Genomic DNA, 27,548 nt, shown 5'->3' on the forward strand with positions numbered 1-27,548 from the left:
GAAGAAGTTTCTTAAATCTTCACTACAGGAAGTGAATTTTAAACCAGCAGAATTATTACACTGTGCCGTTAAAAGTTTTCCGCTGTGACCCATTCAAAAGTCCTGATGCATATTCACCGGTATCACTAAGCCACATTAGGCAGGGAATGAGGCTACCTTTATTGTCTCAAGGCCAGCGCTTCGCATCCATCCATTCTCGTTTAACGGCTTCATCACTCACTCTGCAGATTGTTCTCTCTAAACAAACACACTTTGCTTTGTATTTGCCAAAAGCACGCGTTGTGTTTCCAGATGAAATGTGCAATGCAATGCAATCCCCTCGCAAAGCAGTTCAAGGTTTAAATAGTTAAAGGGCTCATACAGATGTGTTAAACTATAGATATCTATTAGGGCTGGGTTTAAAAAAATCGAATAATCAATATCGAATCGATTTTCCTTTTCGTGGATGATATTGACTCATAAAACTATGAATCAATTATTTGAATAGATCGCAAAGAAAGCAGAATTTTAAAGGCCGAAATTTTTAAAAACAGTTCAGTCTTTTTTTTTTTTTTTATATTTAAAATGATTGAAATCGATTTATGCAAATAGTTTCTTCTCATCCTTGCTGATGTTAATGTTTGTGTAACACCTAAGTGATTAATTTGTGTTATTGATAAATACATCGTTTGGCCAGTTACTTTGGAATTTAATGTTTGTGGATTTTCTACGTTTAAAAGAATTGATGTTAAATAATTAATTAATATCTGATTAAAGTGAAGTGAATTGAATCGGAGGGGGGAAATCGAAATCTAATCGAACTGAACTCTTGTGAATCGAAATCAAATTGATTGAGGAAATTTGTATCGTTACCCAGGCCTAACATCTATAAAGTATGTATAGATACCTATATCTATATATTAGGGGTGTCAGGCAATTAATTTTTTAATTAATTGCATGACTTCAATAACAAACTCACGATTAATCGCAAATTTTATATCAGTTCTAAATGTACAATAAAATATTTTTATTGTAGTTTTAAGTTTTCATACTCAAAATGTTGAAATAATAGAAATATGCCTGCATCTTTGAGTCATTGATACAGTAATTTCATAATTTATATAATTGAGTTAAAATTAAAAAAAGATGTACTGTACTGTAAAAAACGAGTGTGATATTCATTTGTGTTGAGGTCATTTCGCTGCCACTAGATGGCATAATTGCATTTGTAAGACATTGGTGACAGCCCAGTGCATTTTTCTTTTCATATTAAGAGCTATCTATTCTTTAACATGAAGTAACATTTTTAAAATTGTAAAATACAACTTGACCCCAGTCTCCACAAATACAGTATACGCATTATTATTGAATTTATTACTGCAAAATTTTGACATGTACAGGCTTTCCAAGTAAGGGGCGGTCATTAATCGTGCGTTGAAACAATTAGTGGCGTTAAAAGAACTTTAAGTTAACATACTAATTTTGACACCCCTACTATATATATTTTGCACTTGCTTAAGTTATGTGGCAAATTTTAACGGTCATGAAAAAAAAATGCCCACTAGGGGGAATACCTGCATCATAAAGCCTACTGTAGTAATATTATTGTGCTTTTGTACACAAGTAGCACAAAATCGAAAAAAGTCGTCTGATGAGAAATGTCTTTGACTATGTCTATTGATTTAATCATAATTATAATTACTTACAGACTTCTCCGCATATTTCTTCAGATATTGAATTAAAGGAAGCAACATGAATCCCTGTTTCATGTCAGAGTAATTAAACGGTGACTACAAAAGGCTCGTGCTTTTACCTTTGCAGGATTTAGGGATGCGAAATTGGATGCTCAAGTTTAAAAGCAAGGAAAGGTCTTTGGATGCCTTGGCTGTTTTATCTCGATATGTTTGTTTGCTTTCAGACTAACTAAAAGCGCCGGTGTTGCTTGCGCTGTCTGCTTTCAGTAGCAATTTTAATTCATGAACAAATGTGTATTTCAATCTATCATCTATTGCTTTATTTTTGTCTGAATTTTTTTTTAAAAGGATATATTGGGTGTGTGTGTTGCAGAATAAGGTGATGAGCATCGATGCTGTGAAGGTCAAACTGCAGGTAAGATAAAAACCCGTTCACTCCATTTAAATGCAATAGTTTTTCTCTAGTCGAGAAAACTCCACCCATTTATAGCACTTGCGCTAGCATTGCGCTATCGGCACGAAATAATGCACATTTCTTGAAGAAAGCATTCGACGGTTTTTGCTCTGTTGAAAAATGATGTCATCATCAAACCTTTCAATTGAACCCTGTGCATTTATTGGCGATGTAATCTCCCCTTTTTCCTAATTTGCATGTTTACTTCAGACAGTCATCTTCATAAATGTCATTGGAAGAGCACCAGATAAAAGTTCCAGCATCATTCCTTTGCCCGGCGTAGATTTGTGATTCATCACTGAATTTCGCTTTCATCCAGCCGTCCACAGTCCAGGATTGCTTTTTGTTAGCCCAATGTAGCCTTTTTTTTCTTTCTTTTTTCTATTTAGGTGTTAAGAATGGCTTTTCTGAATTGAAATCTCATTTCTCCAGGAAAAAAAAATATATATATAAAATCTCATTTCTTATTTTGGTCACAGACACTGGCTCCATTTCACCAAGCAGGTTCAACAAACTCTGAGTCTAACCCTGAACTGTGAGTTGACCTACCCTGAGATGGGAAACTCTGCGTTTTCGGTTTCCAGGTTAGCTGATTTGAGTTAGTTTGATCAACGCAAAGTAGTTTCACCTCTCTAAAAAGACCGCATCAATGGAGCCCTGATTTGACGAGTCAGCTTGGTAAACTTAATATAGTCACCTAAATTAAGTTAATCCAATGTGAATATATTGTTTGATAAACTAAAACTTTGGATTCATTTAATTCAATCGTGTGTTACCAACTGAAGCAATTTTATTAAATTGGTCAACAATTCAATTTGTAAATCTTAATTTGGTTCCACAATTCTCTTTTTACAGTTCATTAATGGGATCACCGACAAAAGGACAAAAATTGATTTTTAATATAGGCCTGTTGACTGTTATTTATTTATTTATTTATTTTGATAACAGACGGCAGAACTACGTTACGCCAAAACTTGCCAGCTGACTGAATGAATGAGGAAATCAAATGTCGTGTGTGGTTGAAAAGAGGCGGAGAAAACCGGAACTGGCCAGCTTCGGTTCATAGAGTCCTGTTACTATGGTAACTGACCAAGAGCTTAAGTGAGCTCTTTTTATGGAACATGCTATAGTTACCCCTCTCTCTCTCTCTCTCTGGTTTCAGTTACCTCACTTTTTGAAACGGAAAACACAGAGTTTCCCCACATTTCAGAGTTAACAGACTCAGGGTTTTGTAGCACATTTTCTATTTTCAAGACATTCCTATAAATTTTCTATAACGACACTTTGAGATCTTCCTGAGTCTACCGGGACGCTTTTCTTTGACAACCATTTTTTTTTTTTTGTGCTTGGTCAAAATTTTAGACATCTCTGACTGGTAACATCTTTTGCAGAATTCAGTGATGTTTTACTTTATTGATACATCTTATTTGGTTGCGTTAGGTTAAAAGATCCTTGCCAGTAGTGATGGGAAAATAAAGCTTCGTGAAGCTTCTTGAAGGACTTGCGATATTTTTTATTTTATTTTAAGTTTTTGATGACATTTCCACTTAGTCTTTAAACTGTAGTAAGACGAATACTTACTCTTCCGTGTTCATAATGTTGATTATCAAAACATACGATGAGATCAGTGAATTCAGGCATTACCTAAGGATTTTATTACACAAATTTGTGGACAGATGAGATTGGCCGCCACCCGCGCCATCTTTGATTCTCAACTGTGTCGTTTTCCGCTCCGCTTGTGGGTAATATCCTTTGTCCTATAAAAGTCCCTCCCAGAGTCACATGGTACCTCCTTAATTTCTTCCCCTCAAAGTCACATGATGGAACACAGATAATCAGACAAGGGTTGACGTTGTTTACAGAAGAGACTGAGAGAGAGACTCTGAGGAGCCGTCTTATAAACAAAGGGTCTAATTTACACTTTCGCTTGCCCCCCACCATATGTTCTAAGGAGAGAACAAAGAGAAAACCAACCCCCTCACATCATTTGAATTCTCACACAAAACTATACTGAGTAAATCAAAGCAATTTTGTCCAATTCTAAATAGTTATAACTAAATCAAAACAGTTATAATTAAATTGAAACAGAATATTTACTTCAAAACCAAGTGCCATCTAGAAGAGTCAGAAAATATTACAAGTGCTTCATGAAGCTTCACGAAGCTTCATTTTCCCGTCACTACTTGCCGGCAACTTAATGAGTCTTGATAGAAGAAGGGAATATCAAACGTGAGGCGAGATCAGCAAGAGACCCAAACAGGCAGATGATGAATTAGATGAAGTCTGACTGGTTTTCCACCTCGGCTGCCCAAATTCTCACTCTACTCATCTCGCTGCTTTATTCAGCCAGTCAGCCCCGTTCATCGGAATATTACAGCTCATATCGCAGGATCTATTTCCGAGAAAATGACATGGATTTATTAAGTTAAATGGAGTTAGAAAGCTTTAGTGTGATGTTTGATGTACTTAATGTGTCAGCGTAATAATCATCAAAACTGATTTTGAAAGCACTTGACAACGATTGCACAGAAATCCGATACTGTTAAATATGTAGTTACATGCAGTTAGCATGATGCTACTTTTGCTCTTCTTCTGTAGATTTGGGACACGGCTGGTCAGGAGCGATTCCGAAGTGTCACACACGCATACTACCGCGATGCTCATGGTAAGACCTTTTTTTTTTTTTTTACATTTGACATGCATGCGCATATGATGTAACGTTATCAAAGTATGTGTGTGCGGACAGGCCTGTTGTCCATCGTTAAACGGATCTGACAGTTCTGTACAGCAATTTGCTAGCAGATGTTTAACAAGGCAACAAGGGAGACTCGAACTGCTCTTTCGAATCAGTCAGCCTGTTACTGACTTTTAAACAAAAGTTCATTCCGTCTGACAGGCATTACCGCGCAAGAGTTTGCAACCCGAACACGCCCGGCACCAAAAGCGTCGATTCTGGTGAGATAACCTTGAAATGTAAAATTTCTCGAGTGAGGGCACTTTGGTTTATATGTGAACCTTAAAGCGCGGAAGTAAGCAAAATCTTGAATCTAAAACCATTTTTCATTCAGCCCCAGATTTTAGAGGTTAGGGTATGTTTACACAACACAAACGTAGTAAATAGGTAAGATGTTTTCTTCAACAATAATATCACAATATAACCTTTACGCTAGTCAGAACCAGGAACGCATCTATCTATCTATCTATCTATCTATCTATCTATCTATCTATCTATCTATCTATCTATCTATCTATCTATCTATCTATCTATCTATTAGAGGTGGGGATCTTTAAATGTCTCACGATTCTATTCCGATTTTTGCGTCTGCGATTCGATTCAGAATCGATTTTCGATTAGGAACGATTTTTGATCCAAAATGATTTGATTGACAATGATTTTTGCTATAGATGTGCAAGGAATTGTAAAGATCTACTCAAGTCTGACTTGCTAATGCTAATTAGCGCGCTACTCGCGGCACTTTTATCATTTAATAAAACGGCTCCACACTGCAAAAAAACAACTTTTATTGGAATAACTTGATCGTGACTTTTTCCTTCTACTCTCTAATGTGGCTACAACTTAACAGTGTATCAGACCGCGTGGAACCACACTGCCCCTAAGTGGCCAAATCGGGTACAACATGAACAGTGCTCCAAATAAAGGCACACACAGACAAAGGCAAGACAGTGTAAAATAATGTAAATATAATTGATTTTGGGACATTTAATAATAATAACCTGCAAGAGACATCGTTGTCAAGCTGTAATTGATACTCAAGGGCACATGACGAGTTTTTGAGACCTTGCAATTTTTTGTTGCGGTGCACCCACTATTGTTGTTAACTTTTCTTTCAATGAGTTTTTGTTTTTGCCATTAGGCAGCTCCTCTACCATTATGCACACAACTATTAACGGAAATGTCATGAATGACTGTTAATGGCCTGCCAAGGATGCCAGTCACAAGAGCATTGAAGCCACTAAGAATGAATGATTGCGCAACAAATGAATCATCATCCATTTGAAAATGGCAACTAGTTGTTGGAGAGATGCTAGTCTGCTTGCTAGCCTCTGTCAATGTGCTCTTGAGCAAGGCTTCGACCTATGCGGTTTTCTTTTTACAGGCTTCAGACAAGAACACTTGACACCAGCTAGCTGTGGTTTCTTTTGGTGTTTTTTTTTTGGTGCTGTTTACGATAATCACCTGTTTTTTGTCATTGTCGTTAGTTTTTAATTAAAACCAAGATAAGTAAAAATTTTACATTTCATGTATTTTTTGATTTTGGTCAACTTTATTTATTGTAGAAAACAATAGGAAGCTATTTACGTAAGTTTTGACTGACTTTTTTAAGACACGCTGATGAATCTGGGAGTACCGTGAACTTTTTGTTTGAATTTTAAAACAAAGATGTCTGTTGGTTAAATTGTGCAGATCTGAAAAGTTGTTCAATAAATAAATATATTCTTAAGACATTTAAGCAATCATAATTGTTAATAGTGGGATTTTAAAAAAAAAATTTGGACGGCAATATTTTACCTTTAGTGAAAGTGAATATGGGCTCGAAATATCGGTTATCGGCCTCCTTGACAATTAATAATCGGTATACTGTATTGGTCTATCTATATTCTTTTTCTTCTCCTTTCTCTTTCTCCTCCTTTTTTTTATTGAAGGACTTCCAAACATGAATTTATTCCATAGCACAGTGTTCTGATTAAACAACCATTATTGCATTTCTTTTCATACGGGATAAATAAAACATGCTGCCCTTCAAAAATTAAAGTGTAGCAGGAGCAATCCGCACATCCAGACATTTTACATCTTTAAATTTAAACCGAGCTTTATCGTTTTCATTTCATCTTTTTTCCACTGATGTCAATGACACTCGTAACTAATTGGGAATCATACAAACATCCCTGTTCCGTGATTCGCGGACGTAAATGAAATGTGTGGAAGTCGACTTTCCAATGGGACTGACACACAAACTGGAAAAAAAAATTATTATCTTAGAAGGAAATATTCACATTTGCTGGTGTTCAGACACAGAGTGAACATATTTCCCCATATGCTTTCAGAATATACCACATTATTACAATACTAAATCCGTTGCATTTGTTCAACTCGCAATTTAACAACGCAAACAACCTGTGTGGCCATTTGGCTTGTTGCTGCGAGCCCGGCGCAATCTGCCAGGCTCATTTGATGCGGAGGATGTTGCCAAAGCGGGGAGAGGTCCAGCTGTGTTCGGGACCAAACTGCATCTTCCCTGTGGCATGCTTCCATTTCCACAGCATGAAGCAAAACCGCTGCGGTTGCAAAAAAAAAGAGGGAGCGCATACTCAATGGGGAAGTCAAGTCATTTGGTGGACTACAAAGGGAGAAATATGTGGGGAAAGTAATGTCTTTTTTTTCTAATCCTTTAAGGAAAACAAACTTTTCCATACAAAACCATCACTTTAGAAGCTTGAAGTGCTACAGTACGACGACGTATTGGGGCTATGTATAATTATTATTTATTTTTTTGAGAGTGGGGGCAATATTCCAAGGAAAAAAAAGTGTTAATTTGCAACTTTATAAAGTGGCAAATTTGCGAGAAAAAAATAATATAAATACACGTAGCGTAGCTATAATCTAATGTGAGGTATCGTTGGTCGTCATACACGGCAGCTAGAGCGACAACACTTCCTGATCCCCTATCAGCTGACTAACACTAACCAATCAGAAGCTAGCATACTTTAGGTAAATGCAAGTGAATGACGCAGAGCAGCAGATTCGACACATCAACTTAGCTACTTAGCTAGAATCTAATGTGAGGTATCGTTGGTGGTTAATGAGATACTGTTTATAAATTGAAACGGCAGGATGGAGAGACGCTTTCATTCTTAATTTAAACTTCGCTCGTCATACACGGCAGCTAGAGCGACAACACTTCCTGATCCCCTATCAGCTGACTAACACTAACCAATTAGAAGCTAGCATACTTTAGGTAAATGCAAGTGAATGACAGAGAGCAGCAGATTCGACACATCAACTTAGCTACTTAGCTAGAATCTAATGTGAGGTATCGTTGGTGGTTAATGAGATACTGTTTATAAATTGAAACGGCAGGATGGAGACGCTTTCATTCTTAATTTAAACTTCGCTCGTCATACACGGCAGCTCGAGCGACAACACTTCCTGATTCCCTATCAGCTGACTAACACTAACCAATCAGAAGCTAGCATACTTAAGGTAAATGCAAGTGAATGACGGAGAGCAGCAGACTCGACACATCAACTTAGCTACTTGTACAAAAAAATAGCAAAATGTATGAATGTGTAAATAATAATTAATGGAAACATAAATGTACAAGTAAATATATGTTTTAACAAATGAACTTAAATGCTTGATCCTGAGGGTGTGGACCTTAAAATCATATGGTTAAAGCCATTACTATCTCCTTATCTGAAAACCGGACACTACTTGTATTTCTCGTAAGTTTTAATATTTTTTCTCTCGCAAATTTGCCACTTTATGAACTCGCAAATTTGCCACTGTATAATTTTAAAATAGAATTGGCGACTTTAACCCCGCCTACTGCACGAAGCCAACTGGGATAGGCTCCAGCACCCACCGCGACCCTTGTGAGGACAAGCGGTTAAGAAAATGGATGGATGGAATTTGCGACTTTATAAAGTGGCAAATTTGAGATTTTTCTTTTCTCACAATATTGCTCCGCCCTCTAAAAATATATATATTTATACATGGCCCTTATACGCCGTCGTACTACAGAGCTGAAAGGAAAAGAGTAGGATTAAAAATAAAAAAAAAGCTGGTTGCACACACACACACACCAAGGTCAGCTGGCGATTTATTGATGAAGATGATCATCTCAGAGATGATGGATGGCAACTGTCGTTTATGGATCACAGCCCCTCCCCCCTTGCGTCCATCACGGCTCGACTCCTTCGCAACTCGCTCAGCAACTGATTGCGCGATGTAATCAACATCCGCTACGTGAATGCAAAGCAAATGTCTGGTGTGACATAACAGCAAATTAAGTCGGCGCCAAAGATTAAACGTGTGTTTATGTATTCGTATTTTAACAACCGGGCTTCCTCCGCTGCTCCAAATTGCCTTCAGCCTTGTGGCAGTTACGCTGGGATGACATAGGAAACTTACTGCTTTTCCAAGGTCTACTGTTATCTTATCACTTTTAGAGAGTCAACATTTTCGCTGCAGAAATGACCCCGGATGTGGAAAAATTGCCACCTTATGTGGGTTTTCATGTTACCTGCTTCTACTCTGAGATGTGTTCAGGTTCATTTCTTCCCTAAATGGAAACAATAATTAATTTGAGAATTATCACATCATTTTCGGCATTTCAATGTGCTAACTTAGTGGCTCATACTATAAAGTCCCGTATGTGCATAATATTGTGAACAGCCGCAGTGAAACTAAAGCATCTACTGTGATTGTTGTCAGATGCTAAGCTAACTTTCCTTATACGCAAAGATAAAGGGCTGAGAAAGCAGCCATTTTCTCCTTGTCCGTTAGTGACTGTTGTTCAAGATACAATGTGTAGAATGTAGTGCCATCTTGTGGCGAACTAATAGAATGCAACCATTTTGAAGCACACACACACACACCACAATGCCTCAGAGAGGACCACACTAAGCAAACTTACTGCCGATTATTATTTGGAGTGAACGAGCGAGTGAGCAACTAGCGATAGCGTGAGTTGCTAGCAAGAATTCGCTGGAGCGGCTAATAATAGTGGCTTACTGTCTAGCGGGCGAAGCTAGCAAAAGCTAAAAGGAGCAAAGCAGAGAGACGAGACTCATTAAAAAAAAACAGCTGCAAGCCCCAGCTGTGGAAGGTAAGCGGCGTTCGACCCTTTGGGTCCGAGACTAGCTGCAAGCACCACCAGAGGCTAACTACGAAGTTTTTTTCCTTTGGGTATCCATAGCCGAAAGATGGCGGCGATGCATGTAAGGTGCGGCACAACCTATTTAATAAAATTGGGGATTAATAGACCTTAATTATATTTGAAAAATGTACGTTGATGTGATAGAACATATTTTCTGCATATTATGTTTTAATAAATAAATTAATAAATTATTAGTTCCCCACGAGATAGCTTAGCAGAAAGATGGGCCGAAACCTGTTAACTTCCTGTAAGGTGCAGCACAACCTATGTAATATAATTAGAAATTACTAGACCTACGATAATATAAAAAATAAAATAATGCATGTTGATGTGATATAACTTTTTTTGTGTGCATATTATTGATTTTAATAGTGGATTTTGAAATTAATTTCAGCACCGTATGGTGTAGAAAACGCTTTATAAGCGCATCCATTTACCATTACCATTTACAATTAGTTTACCACTAGATGGCGCAAAATTGGACTCACTGTTCCTTTACGATATTTATACGTTTATGATATACTATTCACCAAATCCACATCTACAATCCTTTTTAATTTTCGAATGAGTGTTTACACCTAGTAATGTATCTAACATCTTTTATAATCATACAGTAGATTAAAAAAAAAAAAAATCTAAGCGAGAGTTATTGACTGCCATCTGATTAAAAATTAAATCTTACATACAGTACATTATTTTTGGTGCTGAAGGCTTAATTTTTGAATTAAAAACTTTTGCGTGTCCAAATAAATCAAAGATGAGATTCCAGTGAATAGGGTCCTTGCAAGGAGAATTTATTACAGAGATCTCTGGTCACACAATTGAATATCATCAAAGCAGTGTCATCCAAGAATGTGTGTCCCTCCCCCCAGGAGACGCAGCCCTTTATTACAATCAGAGTTTGTACAGAAAAACGCCTCTTCTCCTCCCATCAAATACGAAAATCAGATTACATTCTCACAGTATGCTATGTTGATCTTTCACATTTAGACAAAACAGGTTCTCAGCATGCCAGCTTGCACTTTCTTCCCAAAACAGAATCTCAATATGTCAGATTGAACTTTCTTCTCAAAACAGAATCTCAATATGCCAGCTTGCACTTTCTCAAGCAGGACAAGGGAAAGGGAATTTAGACGAAACAAGATAACAGATAGGTTAAGGTCGAGTTATATTGAGTTTAACATTATTTCACCTGCTCTACACATCTATAACTAAATTCAACATGGTTAAATTATAAAATAAAGAATTAAAAATGTTAACAATGTTAACAGTGCCTATTGTTTTTCCAGGTTAATGCTGTGCTCCCTCTTTCAAGGAGAAAAACTTTCTCCTTGTTACCACCCTTTTTTTTTTAATCTAAAAAACATGGTAGCAACCTGCTTCCCGTTCTGTCTCCCTCTGTTGGTCATTGTTATTTTTGTTATTTGGACGGGTTGTGACTGTGAAGACAAAGTCTTTGTATGATTCACATACTTTGCCATTAAAGCTGATTCTGATTATGTTTCTGCGAATCTATTAGCGCGCATGTGAATGGGTGAAAGTGAGGCGGGAACTTAGTCCCACGTGCAGTAGATAATGGGACAAATATGACACATTTAAGCCTCAAAATGATTTAGCCAGAAAAGCCCGAAAACGATATTGAGCATGTGATTTTATAAGCATTCAACATGAAGTCCTCCAAGAGGCAAAATATAGAAGTGACGGTGTTCATTGCTCAAGATGGAATGACTGGAAATGTAAGTACAAGAGGAAAAGTCTAAAGCGGGGAGAGACACCATGCACGTAATTGCTCAGACTAATTCTTCCGGATGATCCAGCAGAGAAAATGAGCAACATTTGCCCACGTGGGTGTTATGATCGCGTATTTGACGGAGCATTATAATACACATCCCGGGGTTTGTGATCCTGCATAGCAGCACGCTGCTTTTGTAGATGCGTAATTATCCTGAAGTACGTTAATACACGCGTTAAATGTGAAAAGCTCAGCAATTTGTCCAAGTTTGAAGTTACTGCACTTGCGTCATAAGGCGTGCCTTGTTGTTTTGTCGTTACAGCTCTCCTTCTTCTCTATGACGTCACTAACAAAGCATCGTTCGATAACATTCGGGTAAGGAAAACGTCACTCTTGTTTTGATTGCACTCATGTTGTCATCTGTTAATAGGATTACACAAACATGTTTTGAATGTCTATCCTCAAAACTGACATAATTTAACTCATTCACTACTCTTGACGGCTATAGACGTCAAAAATTCATTTAATCTATTTCTATTAGTTGAACATTTTTGAACAAGAATATGAAAACCTAGAATTTTTTTATTGTATTAGAACATATATAAAATTGGTGATTAATCGTGAGTTAACTAGTGAAGTCATGCGATTAATTACAATGAAAAATGGTAATCGCCTGACGCCCCTAATTTTTAATAATCTTTTCTTTAAAAAAAAAAAAAGCTTATTAAAAATTGGAAAAAATAATTACAATTATTTTATTTATTTTTGCATAAAAAGAAAAGATTATTAAAAATTAGGGGTGTCAGGTGATTATTTTTTTTTTCATCGGAATTAATCGCATGACAATTAATCACAAATTTTATATCTGTTCTAAATGTACATAAAAAAATGATTATTAAAAATTGGAAAAAAATAATTACAATTATTTTATTTATTTTTGCATAAAAAGAAAAGATTATTAAAAATTAGGGGTGTCAGGTGATTACATTTTTTTCACCGTATTTAATCACATGACGATTAATCACAAATTTTATGTATGTTCTAAATGTACATAAAAAAAAGATTATTAAAAATTGGAAAAAAATCATTACAATTATTTTATTTATTTTTGTATAAAAAGAAAAGATTATTAAAGATTAGGGGTGTCAGGTGATTACATTTTTTTCACCGTTATTAATCGGATGACAATTAATCACAAATTTTATGTATGTTCTAAATGTACATAAAAAAAGATTATTAAAAATTGGAAAAAAATAATTACAATTATTTTATTTATTTATTTACAAAAAGAAAAGATTATTAATAAATTAATTAATAATTTTTTCTAGGTTTTTATTCTCTTGTTAACAAAAGTGGAAAAATAGTTCAAATGAATTTGTGACGTCTATAGCCTTTTTTTTTTTTTAGCTTCCATAGTTTGGTGTACTGTATACCATATAAGGTAATATCTTACAAATGGCTCATTTATGCAAAAATATGCATCTTTCGCAGTATTGTAATCCAATGTGAAACAAATGATGATGCATGTAAATTAGAGGTACTTCCCCCCCCTAAATGGACTCGTTTCTTTGTTGTCGGAATGCCATTTTCCTTCTCCTGCCCCATTTGGTATCGCTCCCCTCATCCATTTGGGTGAATTACCGTCCGTGCCTTTAATGAGCACAACATGGAGTTATCTCGAGCAGTGTGATCAAGGATTAGAAGCATCTGGGAAGCCTGGTGCACTTACAGCACATCTGGAGTCGAGTACAGTTGTTTGTGTGACTGCCATCATTCAGATGGGACGCAGAGTTGTCATAATATTGACAATTTAATCAATCGTGATTAGCGTAATCTGTCAATATGTTTTTTTGTCAATATGGCAATTTTTTTTGTTGCTTTTAGCAACTACAGAAGCGTGTTGCATTCACTGTCTAATTATATGGGGGACCCTTGTTTTTTTTGTATAATTTTAGTAAATTTTCTGTTTTTCTGTTTTTTTTCCCCTTCTGTTTCATGGAATATTTTTTCGGTCATTCTGATATAACGGTAATTTTTTTTTTTTTTAATCTGATAAACAGAGCACCAGACCAGCTTCTGTTTTTGGGAGTATTTTTTTCATTTTATTTTTAACCTCTGAACTACAAGTGACTTGTTGCGGACTCGCTAATGGTCTAAAGACTTTTAACCTTCCTCTGGTCCATTTTTTTTTGTCATTATTTATGCCAAAGGATAATGACTTGCTTCTTAGTAAAGTATTCCCAAATACCTCCAATGTACCTTCAACTATATGACTTACTGGCTCAGTTAAGATAAGGCATGTATCATAATCAATAACACACACACAGACAGTATTGGTAATGTTTTATGCTTTTTTTTTTTTTACTGCATACTATCACTCTACACTCTAAAAAGTGAATTGTTGAACCAATTTAAGATTACAAATTGAATTGTTGGCCAACTAAATAAAATTGTTTCAATTGGTAACACATTAATCTAATCCAAAGTGAATATATTAAGTTTAATGTTCATTAAACTTAGTATAATCACTTAAGATTAACTTCATTCAATCGAGTGTTAACAATTGAAACAATTCTCTTTTTAGAGTGTAATGTAATTATGGAGCATGTAAGAATGTAAACACGTCAATCGATCGGCATGATTTTAGTAAGCTATTAGTTATGTTTCAGAGTTCAGAGGTAAAAAAATTAATTAAAAAAAATACTCCGAAAAACAGAAAATGCTCTGTTTTTTGAATATTTTTTTTCAGTTTTTCTGAGTAATTTTTCGTCTTGTTTTTCTAAATATTTTTTGCTTGTTTTGGGGAATATTTTTAAAACAGAAAAAAATATTCAGAAAAACTGGGAAAAAAAATACACAAAAAACAAAAACATTAGTCGGAAAAACATTTTTTTTTTCTTTTTCTTTTTTTCAAGTGAATATTTCTATGATGATATGAAGATATATATGTATATAATCTTCAAAATGTGTTGTATGTAGGTCATTATTGTGTTGCAATGTGTAGTTTTTTTTTTAATGACGACTGGCCAAGTAAAGATCGGTTATTCATGTCAATGTTCCTCGATAATTGCACGGGCTAATGCGTGCCACTATTTTAGGACCGTCTTCCACCGCGGGAATCCATTAGCAGCCAAATCTCGGGGCGGAGGCCGCTGAGTATTTGGAGGGAAATAGAGAATCAACATTCAGTGATTTCGTAACTCAACAGCTTTTATTCTCATGAGTCAATAAAGTGGCTGGATTTTATACAGCAGCTTTTCTGCTTTCTGTCTAGTGTTTATCACACACGATAAATTATCTTGAAGTAGGTTACCTTGATCCTACTTTGCTCTTCTACCAATATTGCATGCTTAAGTGTTACCGTGGTAACGACAACACCATTCATTTCCTGAAGATATGAAGACGAAGGAAGATTTTGCTTTACAAATAAGCAATTTGATACATTTGTGAATTGAAGTCATGTTTTTCTGTGAAGGTTTTTAGTAGGGGTGTGCCCAAAAAAACGATTCTCATTTAGTACGATTCAAAATCGATTTTATTCAAATTATTTTATACTGTCTTGCCTTTGTCTGCGTCTGCCTTTCTTGAGAGCGCTGTTCTTGTTGTACCCGGTTTGGCCACTGAGGGGCAGTGTGGTTCCACGCGGTCTAATACACTGTTAAGTTGTAGCCACATTAGAGAGTGGAAGGAAAAAGTCACGATCAAGTTATTCCAATAAAAGTTTTTTTTTTTCCAGCGTGGAGCCGTTCTTTTGAGTGAGTGAAGTAGCGCGCTAATTAGCATTAGCGAGTCAGACTGGAGTAGATCATTACAATTCCTTGCACATCTATAGATTGAAGCAAAAATCATTGTCAATCAAATCATTTTGAATTAAAAATAATAATAAAAAATCGTTCTTAATCGAAAAATCGATTCTGAATCGAATCGCTGGCCCAAAAATCGGAATAGAATCGTGAGACATTCAAAGATTCCCACCCCTAGTTTTTAGCTTCAAATTGCATGTGGATGCCCCCCCCCCCCCCCTTTCAATCCAATCGTTTCTTCATCATGTACATTTTTGGATTGGACCATGATGAACTGGCACATTCAGTCATGTGATTAGACATTTGTGTTTTTATGAATTGGTAGCTCTCCAATTCCAAATATATATATTTTTAAATATAATTGATTGCTTCTTCACTGCGCGAGAGTCTTCGCTGCATCCATCATTGAGCTTCTTATCAGCGCCGCGCAGCTGTCGTGGTGACATCACGTGAGTCAAAGGGCGCAGGTTTGCACTCACGCTCTCCTCCTTCGAGTGTTTTATTGGTAGCCTTGTCACTGTACGATATTTTTGCAGGATGCAAATTGAAAAATGGAGTGAGTGAGTATTTGTGATGTTTGTGTTGGAATCGCTGCTCTTGCTTTTTGTAGTATTCGATAAAAGTGTTTGGTTTTTTTTCAATTCAAGCAGAGCAGTTGTACAAAAGAGCGCAGCTGATTGGCAGGCAAGTTGGTGGTGCTTTGCTCTTCAAGGTCATTGCTTTTGCCAAGAAATAGATTAAAGATGCAAAAAATCCTGTTCAGCTCTATGCGTTTAAACCCCGCTTGGACAACTCTTCAGCTAGTGCAGCTGAGCTTTGACCGGTAAACAGGAGGCGATGGTTTGAATCTCACCTGTTAAGTGCTTTTCTAAAATTTATCTTTCAACTACAGTTAATACTTTTGTCATTTTCACATAATTTATTTTTCAATTTACTTCATGAGCATTCACTTAGCATTCAGCTTTCAGCAAATATTACTCATATTAGACTCGATTAATCTATCGATTATTCAACTGATTAATCGACTAATTGGATTCATTTAATTTTGCATTAAAGTTTATTCCAAAATCATTTTCCCTGATTACTGTTTATTAACCAGTGATTGGTGTTTATTTCATACTTTGTATTTGTACAGTTATTAAAAAAAAAATAAAAAAAATAAAAATAAAAAGAGGAATTGACTATGTTACCGGTTCAGTCATTGTTTTCCAAAGTAAAAACATATGTTTACAAATGTCTTATTTTGATTAAACACAGAAGATAATCAGTCTTCTTTCATCAAGACTTACAGAAACCAGTGAACAATTACTGTTGATATGCTGAAATCAGAGAATTTGGACAATTTTAAATGAATAAAAAATGGCTCCAAACGATTACTCGATTAGTTTGATAATCAATTACTTACTCGATAATTGATTCATTTTAACAACAAAACTTTTGTTGTATTGAAGTCCACCTGTAAAGTTAAACATCAATTTAATCTTATGCCCAAACTCTCATTCAGTGAATATACAGAACAACTTTATATGCAAGCGCAACTTTGTTCTCCCCCCAAAATTTGCATATCAGACGAAAAGAACAAGGGGAGGCTATATTTAGAAGTGGCTGTTTCAGACTTGTGCGCAGTGTACGGTTGGGGTCTCAGCATTTCTTGGCGTATGCCTGACAACTGCCATCCCACCATTTGCCTGCCTGCAGCATTGCTTCCAGACTGCACAGCAGTTCTGTACCCAAGAGACCCCTCCGCTCATCTCAGTGGGCCAAACCCAGATTTATAAACCTGGATCCTTCCAAACTTTTTTCCTAAAATTAAATTTGACAATTTTTTTTTGTGTTTTTTATTTTTTATTACCACATATATCCTTATGAGTACATAAGGAAAGTGAATGCTAGCGGGCTAACGTAGCTAGCTAGCGCACGACTGTACGGACTAGCTGCTGGATATGATGAGCACAGAACATGTGTTCAATTTTCTTCAAACCAGTTTAAGAACGACATCTCGATGAGGTAAATTATGATTTATAAGGCAACTAAGCTCTTATTTAGCTCTACCGCTTCAACTGCGCAGGAAACAGGAAATAGGAAATTAAGTGTCCGCGACACAACGCCAGACCGCTTATTATGTTATATACATTTTACATACATTTCTAACATTAAATATTAAATATGGTGAAATCTAAGAATGCCTTAATTTAAAAAAAAACATCTACAAAATCAAGATTTTTTTTTTGTCTTTTTATCAACAATTTCAGACCCCCCCCCCCCCCCCAAAAAAAGCAGAAAGTCGTAACAACAACACAATTGCGGCTTTTATTCCGTTTACAAATGTCACAAGAGTATAGCATAACAACAGTCAATGTGGAAGGAAAAAAAAAGCTTAACATTAAAGTGGAAGTCAACTTTTAATATTTCTTGACAATGTGACATCACTAGTCTAAATATGACATTCTGATTCATATTATATTTGTGGAATACGAGTTATACGGCAAAATCCAGCTGATTTCACGGGGGCGGCCATTTTGCCACTTGCTGTCGACTGAAGATGACATCACTGTTGCTCAGGGCTCAGGTAACAACCAATCAGAGCTCACCTGTTTTTTGAAGATGCGCTGTGATTGGTTGTTACATGAGACTTGAGCAACATTGATGTCATCTTCAGTCGACAGCAAGTGGCAAAATGGCCGCCCCCGGAGATGGATAAAAATGGCTGGATTTTGCTGCTTAACTCATATTGCGCAATATTAACCACAATACCATATTTGGTAGGAGTGTGCAAAACAATTTTTTTACTCTCATAAGAATCGCAATTCCTATTTAGTACGATTCAAGATCGATTTTAAATGTCTCCAAATCGATTTTTATTTAATAATAAATAATTATTTTATAATATCTTGCCCTTTGCGTGTGCCTTAACTGGGAGCGCGATTTATGTTGTACCCGATTTGGTCACGAAGTCACGATACGAAGTTATGCCAATAAAATTTTTTTTTTTTGCAGCATAGGAAGAGCATTTGCTTCTCTGTATACATTCCTGAAGCATTTTATATGAATAGCCGTTCATTCGAGTGATAAAAGTGCAACGAGTAGCGCGCTAATTAGCATTAGCGAGTCAGACTGTACGATTCCTTGCACATCTCTAAATAGAAGCAAAAATCATTGTTAATCAAATCAATGTGAATCGAAAATCGATTCTGAATTGAATCGCTGACGTAAAAATCGGAATTGAATCGTGAGACAAAGATATTTACAGAAGTAACCATGTAAAAAGCAAAAACCATTTGTGAAATGCTAAAATAATAATGAAGGGCAGCTTTAAGGAGCAACAGTTTGAGCCTAGATTAAGTTCCATCACTACATTATTTCCAATAAGGGAAAATATTTTCAAATCAGAAAAATGCCTCTAAAAGGAATAATGTTGAACTTTTGCTGGCTCCTTTTTAAACGATGTGAACAAATTGCACAATTGCTCTAACCTTCTAGTGAGCAATGTGTTATTTGTACGTTGGCGATGATTCATCGCTTTGTAAGTGCATAGCATTTATTTTGGCGTACAGGCTGCAGTGCTTCTCAGCCTGTTGTGTTTTAGCTTTTGGCTTTATCACGCTGTAAATAATTTCCTGGCGCTCAACGTTACGGGCGGCGCACGTTCGCTGCTGCCACGAATGAGCAATGAGTTGCGCAATTTTTTTTGCCAGAGGACTTTTTTCTGGAACGACTGGTGGCTTTTTGTGCTCCTTCTTTTCGCCGGACGCTTCACGGGAAACGTCGTCCGGTTTGGCCGAGCGCAGCCGCACGGCACGGAGCTCCTCGAGGGTCACCTCGGGCACGGGTCCGAGGAAGGCTAAGGAGTCTGAGTGGTGGCGACGGGGTGCTTTACTTTTGCTAGTTTTACGTACGGGCTCGAGTGGAGTGTTAGATCGAAGAAAATCGGGATCAGGAACGCTGACGGGGAGCGGCGTCTGTAGAGACAATCTCTTAGCGTGAACCTGATTGGAGGAGCTTCTGGATTTGGGACGTAGCTTCCAACCGAGAGGGTCACGTCCCGTTATGACGGATGTCTGGACAGAAGAAGACGAGGGCGTCGATGTCGTGGAGCCGATCCCGGTAATTGGAGTGGAGTGGCGTTGCCTCGGACAACGAGATGGAGTTTGCCGTCGAAGAAGGGAGACGCCCCGCTGGGGAGGTTGTGGTTCTTTCTGGCTTTTCTTGACTGTAATGACAGGGGAGCTGTTGTCGTGGCAGCAGTCGGTGGACCAGCGGCGTCGATGAGAGCTGGAGGTGGAGGTGGAGGGTGGGCCGCCCGATTGCTGTTTGGCTTCCTGTTTGCTTGTTTTGACTGGACCAAGACTCTCTTTGTGCACTTTAAGCTGCGGGGCATGCTTCGTATGATTTTCACTCAAGATGGACTTGGCTGGACAGTCTGCGTCATTATTAGCAGTGGAGCATTTATTCATCTTTTCTGAGTTCGTTTAGGTGGTCACGAACAATCTTTTGGGGGGAAAAGAGAAAGCGAGAAGGGAAGTTTGCAAAGAGGAACTGTAGACACTTTTTAACTGGTTGAGTAATCTTTCACAACTCGTTTCTGTTTCACAACAAACGCGCCGATAATTAAGGACATTTGTAAGCTTAAAGAGTGTAGTTTTTGCTGAAACATGACAACAAACATGATTAAAACCTGACTAGATCAAATTTAAATATTAGGGGTGTCAAAATGAGTGTGTTGATTTTGAGTTCATTTAAAGTTCCTTTAACGCCACTCTTTTTTTTTTCTTTTTTTTTACGCACAATTAACTCATTCACTGCCAATGACGGCTATAGACGTCAAAAAATCATTTAAACTATTTCTAGTAGTTTAACATTCATTCCACTTTTGTTAACAAGAGTATGAAAACCTAGAGAGAGAAAATTTTTTTTGTACATTTTAAACATATAAAATGTGTGATTAATCGTGAGTTAACTATTGAAGTCATGCGATTAATTACAATTAAAAAAAAATGTAACCGCCTGACGCGATACAAAAAAAATAATAAAAAATTAGAGGCGTCAGGAGATTAAAATTTTTAATCGTAATTAATTGCATGACTTCACTAGTTAACCCACGATTAATCACAATTTTATATCTGTTCTAAATGTACGATAACAAATTTTCTAGGTTTTCATACTCTTGTTAAAAAAAATGTTAAACTAATAGAAGTAGATCAAATGAATTTTTGACTTCTATAGCCGTCAATGGCAGTGAAAGTTAATGACCGCCCCAAAATTTAGCATGAATATAATTTATGAAAATAATTAATAATAATGCATATATTTGTGGCGACTGAGGTCAAATTATATTTCACAATTTAAAAAATGTGCAGAATTTCACAAGTTACTTCATGTTGAAGATTAGATAGCTTTTAATACGAAAATAAATATACACTGAGCTGTCACCAACGTCAAACAAATGCAATTATGCCATCTAGTGGCAGAAAAATGACCTCAACACAAATCAATATAACACTCGTTTTTTTTACAGTACGGTACATCTTTTTAACTTTAACTAAATTTTATGAATTATTATGAAATTACTGTATCAATGACTAGAACATGCAGCCACATTTTTATTAGTTTAACATTGTTAACAAGAGTAATGAATATTTTTATTGTACATTTAGAACAGATAATCGTGAGTTAATCTATTGATGTCATGCGATTAATTATCATTAAAATTGCTCAACTTATTATATTATATAGAATTATATTATTAGTATGGGATTTTTTTAAATAGGTTTTAGGTGAACTAATGAATACACACACGCTCGCACGCACGCACGCACGCACACACACACGCACGTACACATACTCACCCACATACAAAAACAAACAAAAAAAAATATATATATATATTAAAAAAATAATAATAAAAAATAAAAAAGGAGAGCAATGGTGACATGTCAAATCGAATGAACAATACTGAGCTCTCCATAAAAATAAAAAATAAACATAATTTTTTTTTTTTTAAAAATTAAAAATAAAATAAAAATTGCTCAACTTGGCATTGCAAACCACACAGTTAGGATGCTGACTCCCATCACTTAACTCAACTCCTATATTTATAGACACCAATCCCTGTTTTCTCAAGGTGGAACCCAGCAGCAGCAGATACAATGAAAACAGCAGGAGCCCCAGGATTGAACCCTGCGGCACGCCACACGTCCCGTTATACACGCAAATTCGCATCGCGCGTATTCTTCCGACCACTCTCGACATAGCTCGTACGAAGGGATTAATTCCATCACAACAGCCACATTACCACGAAAAGCAAATGTGATATACAACCTTGTTTACCTGCAGTCCTGTGTCGATGTGACCTCAGATAGTCTGCACATACTAAAAGCTTTTCGTCACCCTCTTGATATTTGTGAAAGTCCCCCACCCAGAGACCAAGTCACAACTTCCTCAAATTGTTTCTTTACACACGCTCTCAAATACACGCAGATTTGGGGGCATTAAAAGGGAAGTTAAACATTTAGAACTTGTCAGGCATGCATCTAAAGTTATGGGTTAGGGTTTTATTTATTTATTTATTTATTTTTATACTCCACACTCCAAACTCCCACATAATACTTCCGTTTTACACCCTTCAAAATTCAACTTGCTTCAAAAATTCACGCCTCCCGGGATATATATCGTCTGATTCCACATTACTTATAGTATTTGCACAATTTAATATTAAATATCAACTTTTTCCCATTCATTTTCAATGGGACAGACATGAAACTTTTTCTAGGTACCACTTGCCACGCCCACTTTTATAAATACAGCTAATCATCATTGCCAGGTGTCTGATACTGCTTGGTGGCGCAGTTTGTAAAGTGCATTTGCCCAGTAATCAGGAGGTTGCAGGTTTGAATCCCACTCTACATTGCGGATATGTCCAAGGCGGAGAACCTGGGTTCAAACCCCTACTCGGACCACGTTTTAGTGCATTCGATGGTTCGATACCAATTGACTATCATATCAGGAAATGGATTATAATTTCTCTGAAATGATTATATCCCACCTTAGACGGATTGCAGGTCAAGTTTTCTTTTTATTAATTTCTCATTTAACTACAAGTAAAAACAATTTTTTTTTAAAATTCACATAATTTATCTTTCAAATTACTTCATAAGCACATGCATTCAAATCAAGCTTTTTTAGCATTCCCACACAATTTCTGCAGAAATTGCACTTTGTGTAGTTGTATACAGATGTTTTCTTTAAGAATTAGGTATAATGTATTTTTGAAGTACCAGCGATTTGAATTTCTGCGAGCTGCTTTAACTTGTAGAGTGTGTTGTAGCAAATGCTAGATCGTATTACAAAGTAACAAATGACAAATGGTGGGTGAAGCGAAGTTGTATTTGAATCTTTACAGCTCACTCACAAGAAGGAAGTCTCATATCCAGTGATTTGATTTACTTGCCTGGCATCTTCGTTTCCAGATGGCTAAAATCAATGAAAACAAGTCTGGTGTAGTTCCTTTGGATGATCCACCCTTTATTACTGTGAAAACAAATATTACAAGGGACTGACATATCAATATTTTTAAATCCAAGAATGGTGGAATGGTTTTTTTTCTCTCTCTATGAACATGTTATGAACATCTCCATTTAAATCTCATTTTAAATGCACTTTTATAGCACAAAAATATACATTGACAGTTAGCCTCAATTGATGTATTATTTATTTATTAAAAAAAAAAGAAGTTTATAAGTAATTTTAAATCTTGGTCAGTTGTTACTTTGCTAGTTCAGTACACTTTACTAATATATTTTTGAAAAATGAAGGATACACAGGTCTAGTGGAGGAGCATTTAGTTGTCCTGCCCGTCATTTCCTGCTGAAAGCATTCACACGTTATTCTGATTGTTTATTATTTTTATTCCACTTTTTTTGTCCCGTTTCAACTCCCACATAATAGATCCGATTTACACCATTCCAATTTCAACATGCTCCAAAAATTCATGCCTGCGGGGCTATAATTTTCCTCAACTCACATTATTACAATTTCCCCCGCAATTTAACTCATTCACTGCCATTGACGGCTATAGACGTCAAAAATTCATTTGAACTATTTCTATTAGTTTAACATTTATTTTTTTCCACTTTTGTTAACAAGAGTATGAAAACCTAGAAAAATATTATTGTACATTTAGAACAGATATAAAAATTGTGACATATACTATTGAAGTCATGCTATGACACCCCTAAATTGAAAAAAAAATCGTAATTTTTTTTTTTTTTAAATGTCCAGGTTTTCTTGTTAACAAAAGTGGGATTTTTTTTTAACTAATAGAAATATTAATTATATATATATATATATATATATATATATAATTTTTTTTGACGTTTATAGGCGTCAATGGCAGTAAATGAGTTAAAATTTTGCATGAAAATTTTCCCTATTCATTTTCAATGGGACATACGCTCCATTTTCCGAGTCAGCATTCCCAGGCGATACTTCTGCGGTGACGCAGTTGGTAAAGTGTATTATTCGGTGACTAAGGGGTCAGGGGTTCGAATCCCAACTCTGAATGTACATTGCAAATGTGTCCAATTACACAAGACACTAAAGGATATGCATATACTAAGTATTATATCATAAAATGCATTACCTAATCACATAAATGTAAATTAAACCCATAAAAAAACGCATTCATCTTCAATGACAGCTTTCAGTATTATTCCACATTATTTAATACAATGATCTATCACGTCAAGGATATTTACAAGATGACTATTTCACTTTAATATAATAATCATTGTCCAGATTTAACATCCATTATATTCAATGTTGTTTCACATCATTTTTTTTCTGTATCATTCCATATTTCATGAAATGCATTAAGTTTTCACATAAAAAAAAAAAAAATCCCAATCAGCATCAATGACAGTATTATTCCACATTATTCAATACAATTAAATATCATGTCAAAACTTCTTACAAGTCAACTATAGCCAGTTGGAACATATTTTAGTCCCAAGTTCAATTTCATATTGTTCAATTATTTAATACCCATATTCAATAGCATTTCACACTATGAATTTTTTTTTCTATGTTATGCGTCTCAAGGGGTTTTGCTCTCCATCTACAGCAGAGCTTCTCTTTGCTTAACAGCCCAATTCTGCAACCTGACATGAAGCGTGTTTTCCTTTGAAATGCGACAGTAATGACCCTGCAAATTACAATATGGCATTGCCAGGTGACTGTTGTTGCAAACGGCGTCTATAATTGGATCGCTATCTGGGCCCCGAAGCTTTTTGATTCTCGCCAAGCACCTAAAAATACATCGTTTGCATCTCCCTGGCTTGTCAATGAGAATAAAACTCGTTTTGACCTTGACAGCAGTCACAGTCCATCACATGTGGGCTTCATGCACACGTGTCGTCTACTTCTGTTCCCACACGCGGCACCGACTCTCTTTCTGTGTGATGGTTTTGAAGCTTGATCACAATTTTAGAAGCTGCGTTCCTTCTGACACTTTCGTGTAATCCGCCCACTTGCTAGCATGCTTTTTCTAGACCGTCTGAGTAATTGGCAAGTTTTTCGACAGTCAAGGCCGCTCACTGCGACTGTCTGTAATGAAGCGATGTAAACCCCAGCAAGAGGGAATAAGGATTAGGGTAAACCTGTGGATGAAGGCAGGGATTACGTACATTTGATGATATTCACATAGTAAGAGGGAGGGAGCCGTATCAGGAAAGGAAAGTGTTTCATTTGATAACAATTAAATAAAGTTGACTCTGCTCTTTAGTGATATTTATTGATGTTACATAAACAACTTGTCACTGACTATTAACTCATTCAAAATTATAAACGTAGAAATACGTTTTTTAATACTTGATCCTGCATTCCCAAAAACATATTTATACGTTTTTTTCGTGTGTGTGTTTTTTTTTTTAAACGCAAGACCATGCAGAAGGCTTTGATGCAGCTTCTGACATGAATAGGTCGCTTAAAGCAATGGTAGTTATTGCAAAAAACGACCAGCAGGTGGCAGCAGAGTATAAGAGATCAGCCAGGACCATGTTGCGACAAGCTCTTTTTGCCAGACGAAATTTAGCTATATTCTAATGCTAATTCCTGAAAAACGGAAACAGATACAAATGTACTTGTTTTCCCTAATGAAAGAAGAGACTCCAATCTTTCTTTTGGTAGGTTCCATGTTTTTATATCAATAGAACACAATATTATGTGGATCTTGCAAAATCTGTCAAAATCCAGTAAAACGGTCGGGAGCGAAGGGGGTTGCTTCAGTGGAAATTGCTGGGAGTGATTTTTGAAATTTTTGCAAATAAATATAATTTGCAATGGGATTGGAGTTATTTTGTTGTTGTTGGTTTTATAGAACATACATATCCAAATTTTTACTTTGACTTTTAGGCAAATTATGATCAATGATACCATGAAGTCAAATCAACTCAACCAGACTTTTCCTAAATGAATTTCATCCCAAACAATGTGTAAGACATGCAAAAAATATAACAAACATAGTTGTTGCTATAAAAGGCTAGTAATTTCTATATTATAGTAAGCCTATGATCAGTGATGCCAATAACACATTTTGAGTAACTATCAACTCATTCACTCCCAGCCATTTTCACTGAAGCAACCCCCTTCGCTCTCGGCTGTTTTACTGGATTTTGATTGATTTTGCAAAGTCCACAGAATATTCTGTTCCATTGCTATAAGAACATGGAACCTGCCAAAAGAAAAAATATATTTAAAAAAAAATTACAATTAAATAAAAAAGTATATTTGTATCTGTTTCAGTTTTGCAGCAATTAGAACTAGAATATAGCTAAGTTTCATCATTATTCAAAAACCTGTTGAAAACACTGGCAAAAAGAGCTTGTTGCAACATGACCCTGGCTGATCTCTTATACTCTGCTGCCACCTGCTGGGCGTTTTTTGTAATTTCTTTAAAAAAACAAAAACATTTTTAAAAAAAGAAATACATTTTTGGGAGTGCAAGACAAAGTATTGAAAAATGTATTTACACGTTTTGGGGTTTGAATGAGTTAATCTAGCACTTTACAATATTTAATGTCTGATTTTGCCTGTTTTTTTTTATTTACAAAAACAATCATTTTTGTCAGGTAAAATAGGCTGTCTTCAATTATTTATTTTAATCCAAAATTTTTTTTATCCTTAAACAGCTCCAATAATGTTTTGCCAAAAGCAGTTGTCATTTTTATGTAAATGCTGAGAGTAGCTAATAAATGAATTTGTGATCTAACTTAATCAGTAAAGTAACAGACTTACTTTTGTAAGGTAACTATGGCAACACTGCTTACAATACACACATCTGTAATAATGAAGTTTTGTAATGGATACCCATGGATGTGAAGGTTGTTTCTTTTCTTCTTTGCACAAATGCTTGGCTTGCCCTCGGCCAATGTGGGAGACAGAACCTTGAACCACTCCAAAGTGTTCTTATCTGGTTTCCATTCAATTACAACACATTTTCTTCCCACTAAAACGTAGCACTAGAGGGAGATTCTAAAATCTTCTAACCTCATATAATTGCCAGTGAAAATAAATCCATTAATCCTCCTAAGTTTATTATTTACTTTCAACACTATCCAACATTCATTGTGCTGGCAAAAACATATTTATATAATAGAATATATTACAAGATTTTTTTTGAAATGTACACTGGTGGAGGAGTCTGATTGGATTTAGATTTAATCACACATTGCGTATCTCCTCAGAGAACACCGAGGGACGGTAATTACCCTAACAGATTATGCCTATAATCATCTAGGCTAATTGGAAAAAATGGAAGTAGTACAGCTACTTTGCTGTAAATAACTATGTATTAGTAATTCCATTTCATTTATAACACACAGTCGTATTTTAGTACAAGCATGTCATACAAGTGTTATTGAAACGACTGTGATTTGATTTATTTTGTGGGTTGAAATGTGTAATCGATCTACTTTTTTGAGGAAAGCTAAA

The 27,548-nt window shown here is 35.9% G+C and overlaps 2 protein-coding genes across 2 annotated transcripts in view; one reads left to right on the top strand and one right to left on the bottom strand.

Annotated features, from left to right (window-relative positions):
* Positions 1-27,548, top strand: part of rab26 (RAB26, member RAS oncogene family) — a 51,261-nt gene that overhangs the window by 13,997 nt on the left and 9,716 nt on the right. Inside the window, exons 3-5 of the mRNA XM_077550776.1 lie at positions 2,047-2,088; positions 4,726-4,792; positions 12,083-12,135. Of these exons, the coding sequence (XP_077406902.1) occupies positions 2,047-2,088; positions 4,726-4,792; positions 12,083-12,135 (162 nt within the window). The remainder of the gene's footprint in view (positions 1-2,046; positions 2,089-4,725; positions 4,793-12,082; positions 12,136-27,548) is intronic.
* LOC144038555 (uncharacterized) lies at positions 18,187-21,969 on the bottom strand. Its single transcript, XM_077551124.1, has 2 exons — positions 21,891-21,969; positions 18,187-20,051 (listed from the first exon to the last, which is right to left on the bottom strand). The coding sequence occupies exon 2, from the start codon at positions 20,015-20,017 to the stop codon at positions 19,055-19,057; it is 963 nt and encodes a 320-aa protein (XP_077407250.1). The 5' UTR covers positions 20,018-20,051; positions 21,891-21,969; the 3' UTR covers positions 18,187-19,054.

This window comes from Vanacampus margaritifer, chromosome 18 (genome assembly GCF_051991255.1).
Source record: "Vanacampus margaritifer isolate UIUO_Vmar chromosome 18, RoL_Vmar_1.0, whole genome shotgun sequence".
Lineage (NCBI taxonomy): Eukaryota > Metazoa > Chordata > Actinopteri > Syngnathiformes > Syngnathidae > Vanacampus > Vanacampus margaritifer.

Excerpts from the sequence above, each read along its gene's own strand:
- LOC144038555 (XM_077551124.1), bottom strand. The coding sequence starts at position 20,017 with ATGAATAAATGCTCCACTGCTAATAATGACGCAGACTGTCCAGCCAAG.